Source organism: Salvelinus namaycush, chromosome 20 (assembly GCF_016432855.1).
Source record: "Salvelinus namaycush isolate Seneca chromosome 20, SaNama_1.0, whole genome shotgun sequence".
Classification (NCBI taxonomy): Eukaryota; Metazoa; Chordata; class Actinopteri; order Salmoniformes; family Salmonidae; genus Salvelinus; species Salvelinus namaycush.
Genome location: NC_052326.1, coordinates 42,187,119 through 42,205,126, shown reverse-complemented (window position 1 = coordinate 42,205,126; position 18,008 = coordinate 42,187,119). Strand labels below are relative to the sequence as shown.

General features: G+C 43.0%; 1 protein-coding gene across 2 annotated transcripts in view; it reads left to right on the top strand.

Annotated features, from left to right (window-relative positions):
• ell2 (elongation factor for RNA polymerase II 2) overlaps window positions 1-18,008 on the top strand; it is a 35,857-nt gene extending 17,849 nt beyond the window's left edge. Inside the window, exons 10-12 of one of the 2 annotated variants that reach the window (XM_039016337.1) lie at window positions 128-299; window positions 7,943-7,987; window positions 17,074-18,008. In XM_039016337.1, coding sequence (XP_038872265.1) covers window positions 128-299; window positions 7,943-7,987; window positions 17,074-17,190 — 334 coding nt within the window. In that variant the 3' untranslated portion in view covers window positions 17,191-18,008. The remainder of the gene's footprint in view (window positions 1-127; window positions 300-7,942; window positions 7,988-17,073) is intronic. The other variant, XM_039016338.1, reaches the window with a different exon arrangement.

The following is an 18,008-nucleotide window of genomic DNA, read 5'->3' as shown; positions in this document are numbered from 1 at the left end:
TGCCAATCAACCTTGTTTGGGATGGTACCCCCTTTTAGCCCTCTCAAATACAATTGAATGGCACGTGTGTGTGTGTGTGTGTGTGAATGTTTCCTGATCACTGTCCTGTGCTGCTGTCCCCCTACAGTAAGTACATGGCAGTGGTGTCCATGGACCAGAGGCAGATTTACAAGGACAACTTCAACGCCGAGTATGAGGAGTACCGCATCCTGCATGCCCGTGTGGAGAAGATGACTCGCCACTTCACCCAGCTAGACGCTCAGTGCCGGAGGCTGCCGCCTGGCACCAGAGAGTACCAGGTCAGATTATAACAAACTACACCACAGAACACCAGGTCAAAATACAAGACTACACCACAGGTACAACCAGGTCAAAACACAACAAGCTATGCCACATAACTTGAGGGGTATACTACAATGCAGGTTCAATGAGTTAGCCAGCTAATTTCATTAAACAACCAGAAATTACTATTGATTTTCTGGTTCATTTAAGAAAGCTAAACTTTGATACTTTTTTTTATTTCACTTTTATTTAACCAGGTAGGCTAGTTGAGAACAAGTTCTCATTTGCAACTGTGACCCGGCCAAGATAAAGCATAGCAATTCGACACATACAACAACAGAGTTACACATGGAATAAACAAAACATAGTCAATAATACAGTAGAAGAAAAGAAAACAAAAAGTATATATACAGTGAGTGCAAATGAGGTAAGATAAGGGAGTTAAGGCAATAAATAGGCCATGGTGGCGAAGTGATTACAATATAGCAATTAAACACTGGAATAGTAGATATGCAGAAGATGAATGTGCAAGTAGAGATACTGGGGTGCAAAGGAGGAAGATAAATACAGTATGGGGATGAGGTAGGTAGATGGGCCAACCAACGAGAGCGTACAGGTCACAATGGTGGGTAGTGTATGGGGCTTTGGTGACAAAACAGGTGGCACTGTGATAGACTGCATCCCTTTTGTTGAGTAGAGTGTTGGAGGCTATTTTATAGATGACATCACCGAAGTCAAGGATCGTTAGGATGGTCAGTTTTACGAGGGTATGTTTGGCAGCATGAGTGAAGAATGCTTTGTTGTGATATAGGAAGCCAATTCTAGATTTAATTTTGGATTGGAGATGCTTAATGTGAGTCTTGAAGGAGAGTTTATAGTCTAACCAGACACCTAGGTATTTGTAGTTGTCCACGTATTCTAAGTCAGAGCCTTCCAGAGTAGTGATGCTGGACGGGCGAGCAGGTGCGGGCAGTGATCGGTTGAATAGCATGCATTTAGTTTTACTTGCGTTTTAAGAGCAGTTGGAGGCCACGGAAGGAGAGTTGTATGGCATTGAAGCTCGTCTGGAGGTTAGTTAAGTGTCCAAAGAAGGGCCAGAGGTATACAGAATGGTGTCGTCTGCGTAGAGGTGTATCAGAGAATCGCCAGCAGCAAGAGCAACATCATTGATGTATACAGAGAAGAGAGTCGGCCCGAGGATTGAACCCTGTGGCACCCCCATAGAGACTGCCAGAGGTCAGGACAACAGGCCCTCCGATTTGACACACTGAACTCTATCAGAGAAGTAGTTGGTAAACCAGGCGAGGCAGTCATTTGAGAATCCAAGGCTGTCGAGTCTGCCAATAAGAATGTGGTGATTGATTGAGTCAAGCCTTGGCCAGGTCGATGAATACAGCTGCACAGTAATGTCTCTTATCGATGGCGGTTATGATGTCGTTTAGGACCTTGAGCGTGGCTGAGGTGCACCCATGACCAGCTCTGAAACCAGATTGCATAGCGGAGAAGGTACTGTTGGATTCGAAATGGTCGGTAATCTGTTTGTTAACTTGGCTTTCGAAGACCTTAGAAAGACAGGGTAGGATAGATATAGGTCTGTAGCAGTTTGGGTCTAGAGTGTCACCCCCTTTGAAGAGGGGGATGACCGCGGAAGCTTTCCAATCTTTGGGAATCTCGGACGATACGAAAGAGGTTGAACAGGCTAGTAATAGGGGTTGCAACAATTTCGGCAGATCCTTTTAGAAAGAGAGGGTCCAGATTGTCTAGCCTGGCTGATTTGTAGGGGTCCAGATTTTGCAGCCCTTTCAGAACATCAGCTCTCTGGATTTGGGTGAAGGAGATATGGTGGGGGCTTTGGCAGGTTGCTGTGGAGGATGCCGGGCAGTTGACCGGGGTAGGGATAGCCAGGTGGAAAGCATGGCCAGCCGTAGAGAGATGCTTATTGAAATTCTCAATTATAGTGGATTTATCGGTGGTGACAGTGTTTTCTAGCCTCAGAGCAGTGGGCAGCTGGGAGGAGGTGTTCTTATTCTCCATGGACTTTACAGTGTCCCAGAACTTTTTTGAGTTAGTACTACAGGATGCAAATTTCTGTTTGAAAAAGCTAGCCTTAGCTATCCTAACTGCCTGTATATTTGTTCCTAACTTCCCTGAAAAGTTGCATATCACGGGGGCTATTCGATGCTAATGCAGAACGCCACAGGATGTTTTTGTGCTGGTCAAAGGCAGACAGGTCTGGAGTGAACCATAGACTCTATCTATTCCTAGTTCTACATTTTTTGAATGGGGCATGCTTATTTAAGTGAGGAAGGCACTTTTAAAGAATAGCCAGGCATCATCTACTGATGGGATGAGGTCAATGTCATTCCAGGATACCCCGGCCAGGTCGATTAGAAAGCCTGCTCGCAGAAGTGTTTTAGGGAGCGTTTGACAGTGATGAGGGGTGGTCGTTTGGTCGCAGACCCATTACGGATGCAGGCAATGAGGCAGTGTTCGCTGAGATCTTGATTGATACAGTGCCTGGATATCTGAGCATGTCTTTCTCCAAGCTGATACAGTTTCTTCAGAAAGTATTCACACCCCTTGATTTATTCCACATTTTGTTGTTGGAGCCTGAATTCAAAATGGATTACGTTTGTTTTTTCTAACCCATCTACACACAATTCCCCATAATGACAAAGTGGAAACATGCTTTTAGAAATGTTGTAAATGAAATACTTTGTCATGTAGTCTGTGCTTTTCACTAGATGTTGGAACATGGATGCGGGGACTTGCTTCCATTCAGCCACGAGCATTAGTGAGGTCAGGCACTGATGTTGGTCGGTTAGCCCTGGCTCACAGTCTGTGTTCCAATTCATTCCAAAGGTATTCAATGGGGTTGAGGTCAGGGCTCTGTGCAGGCCAGTCAAGTTCTTCCATACCGATCTCGACAGACCATTTCTGTATGGACCTCGCTTTGTGCGCTGGGGCATTGTCATTCTGATACAGGAAAGGGCCTTCCCCAAATTGTTGCCACAACGTTGGAAGCACAGAATCGTCTAGAATGTAATTTTATGCTTTTACGTTAAGATTTCCCTTCACTGGAACTAAGGGGCCTAGCCCAAACCACGAAAAACAGCCCCAGACCATTATTCCTCCTCCACCAAACTTTACAGTTGGCACTATGCATTCGGGCAGGTAGCATTCTCCTGGCATCCGCCAAACCAGATTCATCTGTCGGACGGCCAGATGGTGAAGCGTGATCCATCACTCCAGAGAATACGTTTCCACTGCTCCAGAGTCCAATGGCGGTGAGATTTACACCACTCCAGCCAACACTTTGTATTGGGCATGGTGATGTTAGGCTTGTGTGGCTGCACGCCCATGGAAACCCATTTCATTATGCTTTGGTCATTTTCCTGTTGGAACGTAAATCTTCGCCCCAGTCACTTGCATTCTGAAGCAGGATCTCGTCAAGATCTGGTCACGTGCCGAATACAACAGGTGAAGACTACCGTTGTTGTAAATATTTAACGCAATAAAATAACAATAACGAGGCTATACAAGGTATCAGTACCGAGTCAATGTGCAGTGGTACGGGGTAATACAGTGTATAAACATTATGTAGGTGTAAAAGTGACGAGGCAATCTGGATATTTAAGAGTTTGGCTCCATTCATTGTTCCCGCCATCCATCCAGTCCCTGCCGCTGAAAAGCATCCCTATAGAATGATGCTGCCACCATCATGCTTCACGGTAGGGACGGTGTTTGACAGGTGATGAGCTGTGCCAGGTTTTCTCCAGACGTAATGCTTTGTGTTCGACCAAAGATAAACTTTTTACCATAATCTTTTGCCTTTATGATCGGTGTCTTTCACTGGCCTTTTTGCATACTACAGTCGTGCCTTTTTCTCAGGACTGGCTTCTGTCTGGCCACTCTTTCATAAAGCCCAGATTGGTGAAGTGCTGTAGATTGTCCTTCTGGCAGGTTCTCCCATCTCAGCCAAGGAACTCTGTAGTTCTGTCAGGGTGGTCATTGTGTTCTTGGTTATCTCCCTGACCAAGGTCTTTCTTGCCTGGTTGCTCAGTTTGGTCAGATGGCCAGCTCTATGCGGAGTCTGTGTAGTTCCATATTTTTTTTCAATTTCCCAATGATGTAGACCACTGTACTTCAACATTCTAGAAATTGTTTTAAACATTTTCCCAGATTTATGCCTCATCACAATTCTATCTTGAAATCCAAGGAACTGTCCGTAGATCTCAATGGTATAGTTTCTGCTCTAACCTTTTTTAATTTTAGACATGTGTTTCTTTCTAAATCATGTCTAAACAATTGAATTGCCCACAGATGTACTCCAAGTTGTAGTGACATCTCAAGGATAATCAAAGGAAATTGGATGCACTGGATCTCAATTTGGAGCATCATAGCAAAGGGGTGTGAATACTTATGTAAATATAGATTTATGTATTTCATTTTCAGTTAATTGGCTAAACATTTTTTGCATGTTTTCACTCTGTCGTTATGGGGTATTATGTGTGTGTCGATCTCTGAGAGAAATAATCCATTTTGAATTCAAGCTGTGAAATGTAAGGGGTATGAAGTCAAGGGGTGTAAATTAGAGGTCTTCACGGATCCACATTTACCTAAATACCCGAACTGGTCCGGATCCAGAATTATAAATGTCACGGGTCTGGATTGGATCTAATATGATTGTCTCAGGTATGTGTAATTTGAACTGACTTGTCCGGAAGGGCCCGTACAGATCCGAACGAGACTGCTGCAGTAGAGGGGGAGAGAGAAATTAGATATTTTATGTTGATGCTCTTGCTTTTTCATGAGTTGGGTGTGTAGCTTGTTGTTGGCCAATCATAAGTTATCAAAATCATCCTTAGCGCCTACTAACTTGATGAGACTCTCACAAACATGCAGTGATGGAAAAAGTACCCAATTGTCATACTTGAGAAAACGTATCGATGCCTTTTTAATAGAAAGTTTCTCAAGTAAGTCAACCAGTAAAATACTACTTGGGTAAAATTATTTGGTTTTAAATATACTTAAGTATCAAAAGTATAAATCACTTAAAATGCCTTATATTAAGCAAAGCAGACAGCACCATTTTCTTGTTTTTAAAATTTAAGGATAACCAAGGGCACACTCCAACACTTACAAAAGATGCATTTGTGCTAAGTGAGTCCGCCAAGCCAGAGGCTTGCTCTAGGACACCCACAGGCCTCACAAGACTCGTCTGAAGGTCCCCCAGTACCAGTTGAAAACATTAATGGAAGTATATGAGACTGTTTTTATTCCCAAAAATAAGGGGTTAAATACATGTAAAATAAAAAATGGAGAGGGAGAGACTGAACAAGTTCCACAGATGTGGAATAATGTGTCCCTGAACAAAAGGGGAAGTCAAAAGTAACAGTCAGTATCTGGTGTGGCCACCAGAGCATTAAGTACTGCAGTGCATCTCCTCCTGATGGACTGCACCAGATTTGCCAGTTCTTGCTGTGAGATGTTAACCAACTCTTCCACCAAGGCACCTGCAAGTTCCTGGACATTTCTGGGGCGAATGGCCCTCACCCTCCGATCCAACAGGTCCCAGACGTGCTCAATGGGATTGAGATCCGGGCTCTTCGCTGGCCATGGCGGAACACTGACATTCCTGTCTTGCAGGAAATCAAGCACAGAACGAGCAGTATAGCTGGTGACATTGTCATGCTGGAGGGTCATGTCAGGATGAGCCTGCAGGAATGGTACCACATGAGGGAGGAGGATGTTTTTCCTGTAACGCACAGCGTTGATTGCCTGCAATGACAAGCTCAGTCCGATGATGCTGTGACACAGCATGACGGACCCTCCACCTCCAAATCGATCCGGCTCCAGAGTACAGGCCTCGGTGTAACGCTCATTCCTTTGACGATAAACACGAATCCGACCATCACCCCTGGTGAGACAAAACCGCGACTCGTCAGTGAAGAGCACTTTTTGCCAGTCCTGTCTGGTCCAGCGATGGTGGGTTTGTGCCATTTAGGCGACGTTGTTGCCGGTGATGTCTGGTGAGGACCTGCCTTACAACAGGCCTACAAGCCCTCAGTCCACCCTATTGCGGACAGTCTGAGCACTGATGGAGGGATTGTGCGTTCTTGGTGTAACGCAGGCAGTTGTTGTTGCCATCCTGTACCTGTCCCGCAGGTGTGATGTTCAGATGTACCGATCCTGTCCGTCCTGTCTCCCTGTAGAGCTGTCTTAGGCGTCTCACAGAAAGACATTGCAATTTATTGCCCTGGCCACGTCTGCAGTCCTCATGCCTTCTTGCAGCATGCCTAAGGAACGTTCACGCAGATGAGCAGGGACCCTGGGCATCTTTCTTTTGGTGTTTTTCAGAGTCAGTAGAAAGGCCTCTTTTGTGTTCTAAGTTTTCATAACTGTGACCTTAATTGCCTATTGTCTGTAAGCTGTTAGTGTCTTAACGACATTCCACAGGTGCATGTTCATTAATTGTTTATGGTTCATTGAACAAGCATGGGAAACAGTGTTTAAACCCTTTACAATGAAGATCTGTGAAGTTATTTGGATTTGTACAAATTCTTTGAGAGACAGGGTCCTGAAAAAAGGACATTGTTTTTGTGTTAATTTTTTAAATAAAAAATATATTTCCTCAGCTTTTTTATATCCTAAATATAGGACAAACACTTCAAAACCTTGTTATTTTTTTACCTTTTTCTGTTTATGAATGTTTTTCTGGGCTATAGTAGTAAAGGCCAAATTCAATATTTGACGAAATTTCTATTTAAAAACAAAAACTAAAATGTCTTTACCTAAAGTCCTGAAATTCCAAATCGAATAGTATGACTATGGATCATATAGCTATCTTAAAACAATTCCATATGTCAGCTTAGAACCCTCTGTCTCCCAATGGACTTTTAAGAATTAATTTTCTGACTTTTTATTTGAAACTATAGGCTGAGAATGCGCATGCACTGCAGACTCAATTAGCCTAGCTAGCTTAACTAGCTTTTCCCAGTTTGATGCAATCAAGACATACTACATAATCATATTTGATGATAAATAACCTAGCTATGATAACTATTAGTCTACTGTAGCGTGAGTCGGGCCTGGTTGGTTGCTGTCTCTTCCACCCTGCTCCCCGTGTCACTCGCTCACAGTATAGCCCTTCCCCCGCCTGCTAGAGCTGCACCTATCTCCTTCCTCTCGGGCTTTATCAGCTCCGATTTTAATAAAGTAGCTTAAAATACATATTCTGCTTCCCGCACTCTGATCGGACCGGGTCTGGATCCGACCAGGTCTCTATAAAAAAAAAAATGTATTTTAATAATGCATATCGGGTCTGGGTGGGAAAGCCCCAGGTCCATTTCAAAATGGGTCCAACTTTTTGGACCCTTGAAGACCTAGTATGATTACTTTCTGAAGGCACTGTATGCATTTTTGGTTGTTGAGTCAATTATACCATGTCCATTTTCAAGCTTGTCTTTCAAAAAATATATATAATTAAGAATTTTTAGGCAAATTTAGCTGGCTACCTCATTGATCCTGCTTTGTAGTATACCCCTCAGGTCATATAACAACTAGGTCTACACCAAAGAGTACCAGGTCAGATTTAAAGTCTGGTCTCAATGGAACACATGCTCATGTAAATGAAAGCAACGTTTTTCAACTTTTGCAGGAGGTACATGAAGACGTGGTGAAAGAGTACAACAAAATGAGACTAGTAAGTAAAACAAATACTTAAATAGCAAACTTAGTCAATTAGCTAGCTAATGTGTGTAAAACTGAATTTGCTAGGCAAAATAGTGTTTCCTTGCGTAGTTGCGTCAAGACCCAATTTTGGGCCAAGCACTTGTTTTTGTGATGCAACTACGCAGCATAGCCATTTTGCGTCTTTGCATTACACGCTTAGTGCATTCGGAAGGAATTCAGACCACTTGACTTTCTCCACATTTTGTTACGTTATGGCCTTATTCTAAAATTGATTAAATAAAACATTTTTGCTCATCAATCTATACACAGTACGCCATAATGACACAGCGAAAACAGGTTTTTATAAAATTATACAAAAAAAAGTACTGCTGTGCTAGCTGTACCACTAGAGATTCTGGGTTTGAGTCCAGGCTCTGTCATAGCCAACCGCGACCGGGAGACCCATGGGGCAGCGCACAATTGGCCCAGCGTCGTCCGGGTTAGGGGAAGCTTTGGCCATCAGGGATGTCCTTGTCCCATCGTGCACTAGGGACTCCTGTGGCTGGCCGGGCGCAGTGCACGCTGACACGGTCGCCAAGTGTATGGTGTTTCTTCCTGACACATTTGTGCGGCTGGCTTCCGGGTTAAGTAGGCATTGTGTCAAGAAGCAGTGCGGCTTGGTTGGGTGGTGTTTCGGAGGACGCACGGCTCTCGACCTTCGCCTCTCCCGAGACCGTACAGGTGTTCCAGCGATGAGAAGACATTAACTGCCAATTGGATTCCATGGAATTGGGGAGAGAAAGGGGTAAAAAATATATATATATATTATACCTTTACATAAGTTTTCAGACCCTTTGCTATGAGACTCGAAATTGAGCTCCGGTGCATCCTGTTTCCATTGATCATCCTTGACATGTTTCTACAATTTGTTCGGAATCCACCTCTGGTAAATTCAATTGATTGGGCATGATTTGGAAAGGCATATGTCTATTTAAGGTCCCACAGTTGACAGTGCATGTCAGAGCAAAAACCAAGCCATGAGGTCAAAGGAATTGTCCGTAGAGCTCCGAGACAGGATTGTGTCGAGGCACAGATCTGGGGAAGGGTACCAAAACATTTCTGCAGCATTGAAGGGCCCCAAGAACCCAGTGGCCTCCATTCCTAAATAGAAGAAGTTTGGAACCACCAAGACTCTTCCTAGAGCTGGCCGCCCTGCCAAACTAAGCAATCGGGGGAGAAGGTCCTTGGTCAGGGAGGTGACCAAGAACCCGATGGTCACTCTGACAGAGCTCCAGAGTTTCTCTGTAGAGACAGGAGAATCTTCCAGAAGCACAACCATCTCTACAGAGCTTCACCAATCATGCCTTTATGGTAGAGTGGCCAGACAGAAGCCATTCCTCAGTAAAAGGCACATGACAGCTCGCATGGAGTTTGCCATAAGGCACCTAAAGACTCTCAGACCATGAGAAACAAGATTCTCTGGTCTGATGAATTCAAGATTGAACTCTTTGGACTGAATGCCAAGTGTCCCGTCTGGAGGTATGCTGGCACCATCCCTATGTTGATGCATGGTGGTGGCAGCAGCATGCTGTGGGGATGTTTTTCAGTGGCAGGGAATGGGAGACTAGTCAGGATCGAGGGAAAGATGGACGGAGCAAAGTACAGAGATCCTTAATGAAAACCTGCTCCAGAGCGCTCAAGACCTGACTGAGGCGAAGGTTCACCCTTCCAACAGGACAGCGAACCTAAGCACACAGGCAAGACGACGCAGGCGTGGCTTCGGGACAATGTCCTTGAGTGGCCCGGACTTGAACCTGATCGAACATCTATGGAGAGACCTGAAAGTAGCTGTGCGGCGACACTTCCCATCCAACCTAAAAGAGCTTGAGAGGATCTGCAGAAAAGAATGGGAGGAAGTCCCCAAATACAGGTGTGCCAAGCTTATCGCGTCATACCGAAGAAGACTGAAGGCTCTAATCGCTGCCAAAGGTGCTTCAACAAAGTACTGAGTAAAGGGTCTGAATACTTATGTAAATGTGATTTCCGTTTTTGCTTTGTCATTGTGTGTGTGTGTGTGGATTGATGAGGGGACATTTTAGAATAAGGCTGTAATGTAACAAAGTTGGGAAAAGTCAAGGGGTCTGGATACTTCCCGAATGTACTGTACATGTGGTATAAATTAGCAATGACACTAATCACTAGCTACACTACCGTTCAAAAGTTTGAGGTCACGTAGGAAATTGCTTGTTTTAAAGAAAAGCACTTTTTTGTCCATTAAAATAACATCAAATTGATCAGAAATAGTGTAGACAATGTTGTAAATGACTATTGTAGCTTGAAACGGCTGATTTTCTAATGGAATATCTACATAGGCGTAGAGGCCCATTATCAGCAACCATCACTCCTGTGTTCCAATGGCACGTTGTGTTAGCTAATCCAAGTTTTATTATATTTTAAACGGCTAATTGATCGTTAGAAATCTCTTACTGCCCTAAATGCCTCTGCTGATCCTACAGCTATTGTATGCAGTAATCATATGCCTATGAACAAGAGTAATACTGTTAGAATGGAGTTGGTGTGCCCTATTAGGAAGTCCATTGTGTGCAGCTCACCCTGCACTAATAAAAATAACCTGAACATGTCTACCTCTGCTAAGTTTCCCATTAAAGCAAGAAAACCCATTAAGCGTCCCAGAAAGTGTTTAAATATAGCCCACATTAACATATGCAGCTTAAGAAACAAGGTTCATTAAATCAATTATTTTGCTATTAACAGATGACATTCATATTCTGACAATCTCTGAAACTCACTTAGATAATACCTTTTATCCAGGGGTTAGCAATACATGGTCGTAAGACCTATTGAAAAGACAGAAATGCCAAAGGTGGAGGTGTGGCTGTTTTTTTTAAATTCAGAACCACATTCCTGTAAAGCTTAGCGAGGATCTCATGTTAAATACCGTTGAAGTAATATGGCTACAGGTTCATTTGTCTCACCTAAAGCCCATTCTGGTGGGATGCTGCTATAGACCACCAAGGGCTAACAGTCAGTATCTGAATAACTTGTGAAATGCTTGATAATGTGTGTCATACCAATAGAGGGGTGTACTTTCTGGGTGATTTTAAATATTGATTGGCTTTCATCAGGCTGCCCACTCAAGAGAAAGCTTCAAACTTTAACTAGTGCCCGCAACCTGGTTCAGGTTATCAATTAACCTACCAGGGTAGTTACAAACAGTACAGGAATGACATCATCAACATGTATTGATCATCTCTTTACTAATGCTGCAGAAATTTGTTTGAAAGAAGTATCGAAATCCATTGATGTAGTGATCACAATATAGTAGCCATATCTAGGAAAACCAAAGTTCCTAAGGCTGGGCCTAATATTGTGAATGAGGTCATACAAGACATTTGTAGTGATTCCTATGTTGTGAAGAATATTTGTTGGTTCGTAGTGTGTAATGACGAGCAACCAGAACACTGCCCTTGACACATTTATGAAATTGCTTATCCCAGTTACTAATAAGCATGCACCTATTAAGAAAATGATTAAACTTAAATCCCCATGGATTGAGGAATTAAAAAAGTGTATGGTTGAAAGAGATGGCAAATAGGTCTGGCTGTACAACTGATTGGCAAACAGTGCAAATTTAGAAATCATGTGACTAAACTGAATTTAAAGAAGAAACTACACCAAAACAAAGATAAATGACAAAGAATGCTAGTAAAAAGCTTTGGAGTACCTTAAATTACATTTTTTCGCAAAAAGCCAAACTTCGCTCCATCATTCAATGAATCAGATGGCAATATCAGTAGGTTCTGTGATGAATGAGCCGACTACTTTCAAGGATTTTTTTTAATTGGAAAGATTAGCAAACTTAGGCATGACATGCCAGCAACAGACGCTGACCTATATCTGACCAAATTATGATATCTGACCAATTATAAATTATTATAAGTCTAGCATTGTAATTTTGAATTCCGTAAAGTAAGTATGGAAGAGGTGAAAAAATTGTCTATCAACAATGACAAGCCACTGGGGACTGACAACTTGGAATTAACATTTCTTGAGGATAATAGCGGATTATATTGCCACCCCTATTTGCCATATTTTCGATTGAAGCCTACTAGAAAGTGTGTGCCCTCAGGCCTGAAGGGAAGCAAAAGTTATTCCCCTACCTAAGAATAGTAAAGGCCCCTTTGGTCGACTATTTGAGCCAGTAATCAGCCTGTTACCAACCCTTAGTATTCTTTTGGAAAGAATTGTGTTTGACCCAGATACAATGCTATTTTACAGTAAACAAATTGACAACAGACTTTCAGCACGCTTATAGGGAAGGACATTCAACAAGCACAGCACTTACACACATGACTGATTAGCTGAGAAAAATTGATGATAAAAAGATTGGGGGCTGTTAGACTTCAGTGCGGCTTTTGACATTATGGATTTACACCCCCTGCTATATTTTGGATAAAGAGTTACCTGTCTAACAGTACACAGAGGGCGTTCTTTTAATGGAAGCCTCCAAAAAAATCCAGGTAGAATCAGGAATTCCTCAGGGCAGCTGTCTAGGTCCCTTTTTTCAATCTTTACTAATGACATGCCAGTCTATGTATGCGGATGACTCAGCACTGTACACGTCAGCTACCACAGCGACTGATGTGACAGCAACACTTAACAGTTAGTTTCAGAATGGGTGGCAAGGAATAAGTTAGTCATACATTTTTCAAAAACTGAAAGCATTGTATTTGGGACAAATCATTCAGTAAACCTCAACTAAATCTGGTAATGAATAATGTTCAGTCGTGTGGTCAGGTGCCACAGAGGGACTTAGGAAAATTGCAATTGGCTCCGAACAGGGCATCACGGCTTGCCCTTGTAATGTTAGCTCTCTGTGTACATCCAACTATGCATGGCAATCTCTCCTGCCTCAAAGTGGAGGAGAGATTTAACTTCCTCACTGCTTGCATTTGTGAGCGGTGTTGAATGCACTGTCTGTTTGAACTACTGGCACACAGCTCGGACAACCATGCCCCACAAGACATGCCACCAGAGGTCTCTTCACAGTTCCCAAGTCCAGAACAGGCTATGGGAGGCGCACAGTATTTATTTGATCTTTTTAAGGGGTGGAATCAGCTTTAATATTGCGGATAGATTGTTGCTTCCATCAATGTAATTGTCTGAGAACAAATATTTGAAACACTGCCGATTTTGCCGGTTTTCCTACTTACAAAGCATGTAGAGGTCTGTAATTTGTATCATAGGTACACTTCAACTGTGAGAGACGGAATCTAAAACAAAAATCCAGAAAATCACATTGTATGATTTTTAAGTAATTCATTTGCATTTTATTGCATGACATAAGTATTTGATCACCTACCAACCAGTAACAATTCCGGCTCTCACAGACCTGTTAGTTTTTCTTTAAGAAGCCCTCCTGTTCTCCACTCATTACCTGTATTAACTGCACCTGTTTGAACTCGTTACCTGTATAAAAGACACCTGTCCACACACTCAATCAAACAGACTCCAACCTCTCCACAATGGCCAAGACCAGAGAGCTGTGTAAGGACATCAGGGATACAATTGTAGACCTGCACAAGGCTGGGATGGGCTACAGGACAATATGCAAGCAGCTTGGTGAGAAGGCAACAACTGTTGGCGCAATTATTAGAAAATGGAAGAAGTTCAAGATGACGGTCAATCATCCTCGGTCTGGGGCTCCATGCAAGATCTCACCTCGTGGGGCATCAATGATCATGAGGAAGGTGAGGGATCAGCCCAGAACTACACGGCCGGACCTGGTCAATGACCTGAAGAGAGCTGGGACCACAGTCTCAAAGAAAACCATTAGTAACACACTACGCCGTCATGGATTAAAATCCTGCAGCGCATGCAAGGTCCCCCTGCTCAAGCCAGCGCATGTCCAGGCCCGTCTGAAGTTTGCCAATGACCACCTGGATGATCCAGAGGAGGAATGGGAGAAGGTCATGTGGTCTGATGAGACAAAAATAGAGCTTTTTGGTCTAAACTCCACTCGCCGTGTTTGGAGGAAGAAGAAGGATGAGTACAACCCCAAGAACACCATCCCAACCGTGAAGCATGGAGGTGGAAACATCATTCTTTGGGGATGCTTTTCTGCAAAGGGGACAGGACGACTGCACCGTATTGAGGGGAGGATGGATGGGGCCATGTATCGCGAGATCTTGGCCAACAACCTCCTTCCCTCAGTAAGAGCATTGAAGATGGGTCGTGGCTGGGTCTTCCAGCATGACAACGACCCGAAACACACAGCCAGGGCAACTAAGGAGTGGCTCCATAAGAAGCATCTCAAGGTCCTGGAGTGGCCTAGCCAGTCTCCAGACCTGAACCCAATAGAAAATCTTTGGAGGGAGCTGAAAGTCCGTATTGCCCAGCGACAGCCCCAAAACCTGAAGGATCTGGAGAAGGTCTGTATGGAGGAGTGGGCCAAAATCCCTGCTGCAGTGTGTGCAAACCTGGTCAAGAACTACAGGAAACGTATGATCTCTGTAATTGCAAACAAAGGTTTCTGTACCAAATATTAAGTTCTGCTTTTCTGATGTATCAAATACTTATGTCATGCAATAAAATGCAAATTAATTACTTAAAAATCATACAATGTGATTTTCTGGATTTTTGTTTTAGAATCCGTCTCTCACAGTTGAAGTGTACCTATGATAAAAAATTACAGACCTCTACATGCTTTGTAAGTAGGAAAACCTGCAAAATCGGCAGTGTATCCAATACTTGTTCCCCCTACTGTATATATTTACCCCCAAAATATAAGCATATACACTTTTTTTTAATATACCTTTATTCCCTGCAACCCCCCCCCCCCCCCCAAAAAAATGAAGTAAACTAATAAACAGTAACACTTAGGCTTCTACCTTCAGATTATACATATTTTACAGACACAATAGTTATATATTGTTTGTTTTTAGTCCTTCCTCTATTTCTGATGTGCATCCATCTATTTGTAACTGTGCTATTTCACAAAATTTCTGAACCTTTATACATTTTTCAAACACCGTATGTTTTACAATGGTGTTCTTGTTGTTATTAGTCCCACCCTTCAGCTCCATTCAACCCCTCCCATCTATCTCTTCAAACCATCCATTTTGGACTTCTATTTGCCATATTTTTCAACTGTGCTGTGATGCTTCACAAAAGTACTGAACCTTTCTATTCTCATAGCTACTACAGATTGTAAATTTAAAGAAACATTTTTGCTAAAATAATGATTTATATTATTGATCGATTGACTGACTTTTCAAATCACCCAGTATTGTTATCTGCAGTGTTAGTACTTGGTAAATGATGCAAATCTTCAGCCGGACCTGTGACCAAAAACGAGCTACATATGGACAGTACCAAAATAAATGATCTAATGACTCTGCCTCTTTGCAGAAAAATCTGCAGAGCTGGGAAGATTGTATCCCCCATATATAACATTCTATTGGTTGCAAGAATTTTGTATAATTTTAAATTTCAAAGTTTTGAATCCGACGTTTTGCGTGTCAATTCATAAACCATGTGCCATGGAATCGGTACATCAAAAATCGCAGTATTACATAGAGCCATGACTACATGGAACTCTACTACACCAAGTAACTTGTGCCAGTAGTAAAATGTTATTTAAAATGTGATAATACACCTTATGGAACAGCGGGGACTGTGAAGCAACACAAACAAACATAGACACATGCATACAAACACACGATAACATACGCATTATACACAAATGTACACACAGATTAGATATGTGAGAGTAGAGGCCTGAGGGCATTTTAAAAATGTATAATTGCCTTAATTTTGCTGGAGCCCAGGAAGACTGCCTTGGCAGCAGCTAATGGGTATCCATAATAAATACAAATACAGCCAAAGGGTGGGCTGGCTGGCTAGCTAAAGTACTCATTATGCATTCGTTTGCTAGTAATTAGCGCTGGCCACATTAGCTAAATATTAAAGGGATATTTTGGCAATGAGGCCGTTTTATCTATTTCTCCAGTCAGATTAACTCATGCATACCATTTTTGTGTCTGTCCAGTATGAAGTATGTTAGAGGTAGTTTCTGGAAGACTATGGGTATCTACTAGCATGTTCGTGAAACTACCTAGAACTTACTTCATACTGGACATTGAGACACACAAATGGTGTACACAAGTTTATCAGACTCTAGGGAAATAGATAAAGGGCCTCATTGCCAAAATCCTGACATATCCCTTTAATGACTTTAAAAATGGGCTAACCAAGGCTAAATCTTAATCATTCATTGGATTTATATAGCGCTTTTCTGTAACTTTACATGGTAGGGAGAAACTCCCCTCATCCACCACCAATATGTAGCACCCACCTGGGTGATGCACGGCAACCATTTTTGTCAGAACGCTCACCACACATCCGCTCTCAGGTGGAGAGAAGTGAGATATGCCAATTAGGAATGAGGTTAGGTTGGGAACTTATCGTATGAGTGTTGACCCCAGGGTCATTGATAAGTGCCATGGGATTTTTTTATGACCACAGATTCAGGACACCTGTGTAATATCCCATCTGAAAGACTGCACCCTATGCAGGGCAATGTCCCCTTCACTGCCCTAGGGCATTGGGATCTCCTTAGACCAGAGAGAAGACTGCCCCCTACTGGCCCTCCAACACCACTTCCAGCAGCAGCTGGTCTCCCAACCAGGACCGACCCTGCTTGGCTTCAGAAGCAAGCCAGCAGTGGGATGCAGGGTGGTATGCTGCTGGTGTGTTCTGTTGATGGTGTATTTATTTATTTTTCAACTTATTCCTCGTGTAATTATTTTTATTTGTTTCTCTCTGCATTGTTGGGAAGGGCCCGTAAGTAACATTAGATGATTAATTGACTTTGCTAAGCTTGGTTACAGCTGTCCAGGGAGGCAGACAAACAAAACAAGCATTCTGTACAGTTCAAGGCACTGTGTTTTATGAACCAAACACGACGTCGGAACGTTGAGCGGTCAAGTAACAGTAATTCAACCCCCCAAAAAAACGTTATGAATGGCTCTCTAAACACTGCATATCAGGTAACATTATGGAGTCTAATTTCTTTGTGTATGTGTCACCCTGCAGCACAGCCCAAACTACCAGGTGGAGAAGCAGCGCTGCGAGTACCTGCATAACAAGCTGGCCCACATCAAGCACCTCATCGCTGACTTTGACCAGCGCAGTTCCCAATCCTGGAGCTAGAGCACCAGTTTCAAGACCACACAGTTTTGAGGTGGTTTAAGGGGTGTGCGGAGCAAGGGGGTTTCAACTGGCTTTTATTTATTCAGACCCCCCGGTCTCTGCTGCCCCCCCTTCTGGTAATGGTTTCTCCTGAAGCTCCTCTTCAATTCTACAACACTGGTCTACGAGGAAGGGAACTACATGCGTGTGGGGGTAGGGGGGATACTTAACACTTCTTGCTTATGAAGGACTTTATCCAAAAATGTAACTTATTTTTGAAAGCAGAGAAAATATTATACTTGTATTTAAGTTTTTTAAAAAGGGAGATGTATTTATTTTGGACTGTTCAGATGTGTGTGTGTGGTCCACACATGATTTATTGTTTAAAAAGTTTATATTTTCCGAAACCAATGCAAAAAACATGGGCCTTATGTGTTTGACTTTCTGAAGACATTTTGCACACGAGAGGAGATCCCGAGTGGCGCAGTGGTCTAAGACACTGCATCTCAGTGCTAGAGGCATCACTACAGACACTGGTTCAAATCTAGGCTGTATCGCAACTGGCTGTGATTGAGAGTCCCATAGGGCGGCGCACAATTGGTCCAGCGTCGTCCGGGTTTGGCCGGTGTAAGCCGCCAATGTAAATAAGAATTTGTTAACGGACTTGCCTAGTTTAAAAAAAGAAAATCCAATGTATCGTCCCAATTGTCAGAAGTTGCTTATCTTCCCTTCACCCTATTCCTTCATGGTGAAGTAGATGAAGAGGAATCCACTTTAGACCATTGAGACGCAACACCAATATGTGTGTATGGGTTATAAGGGCCATGGGGGGGGGGGGG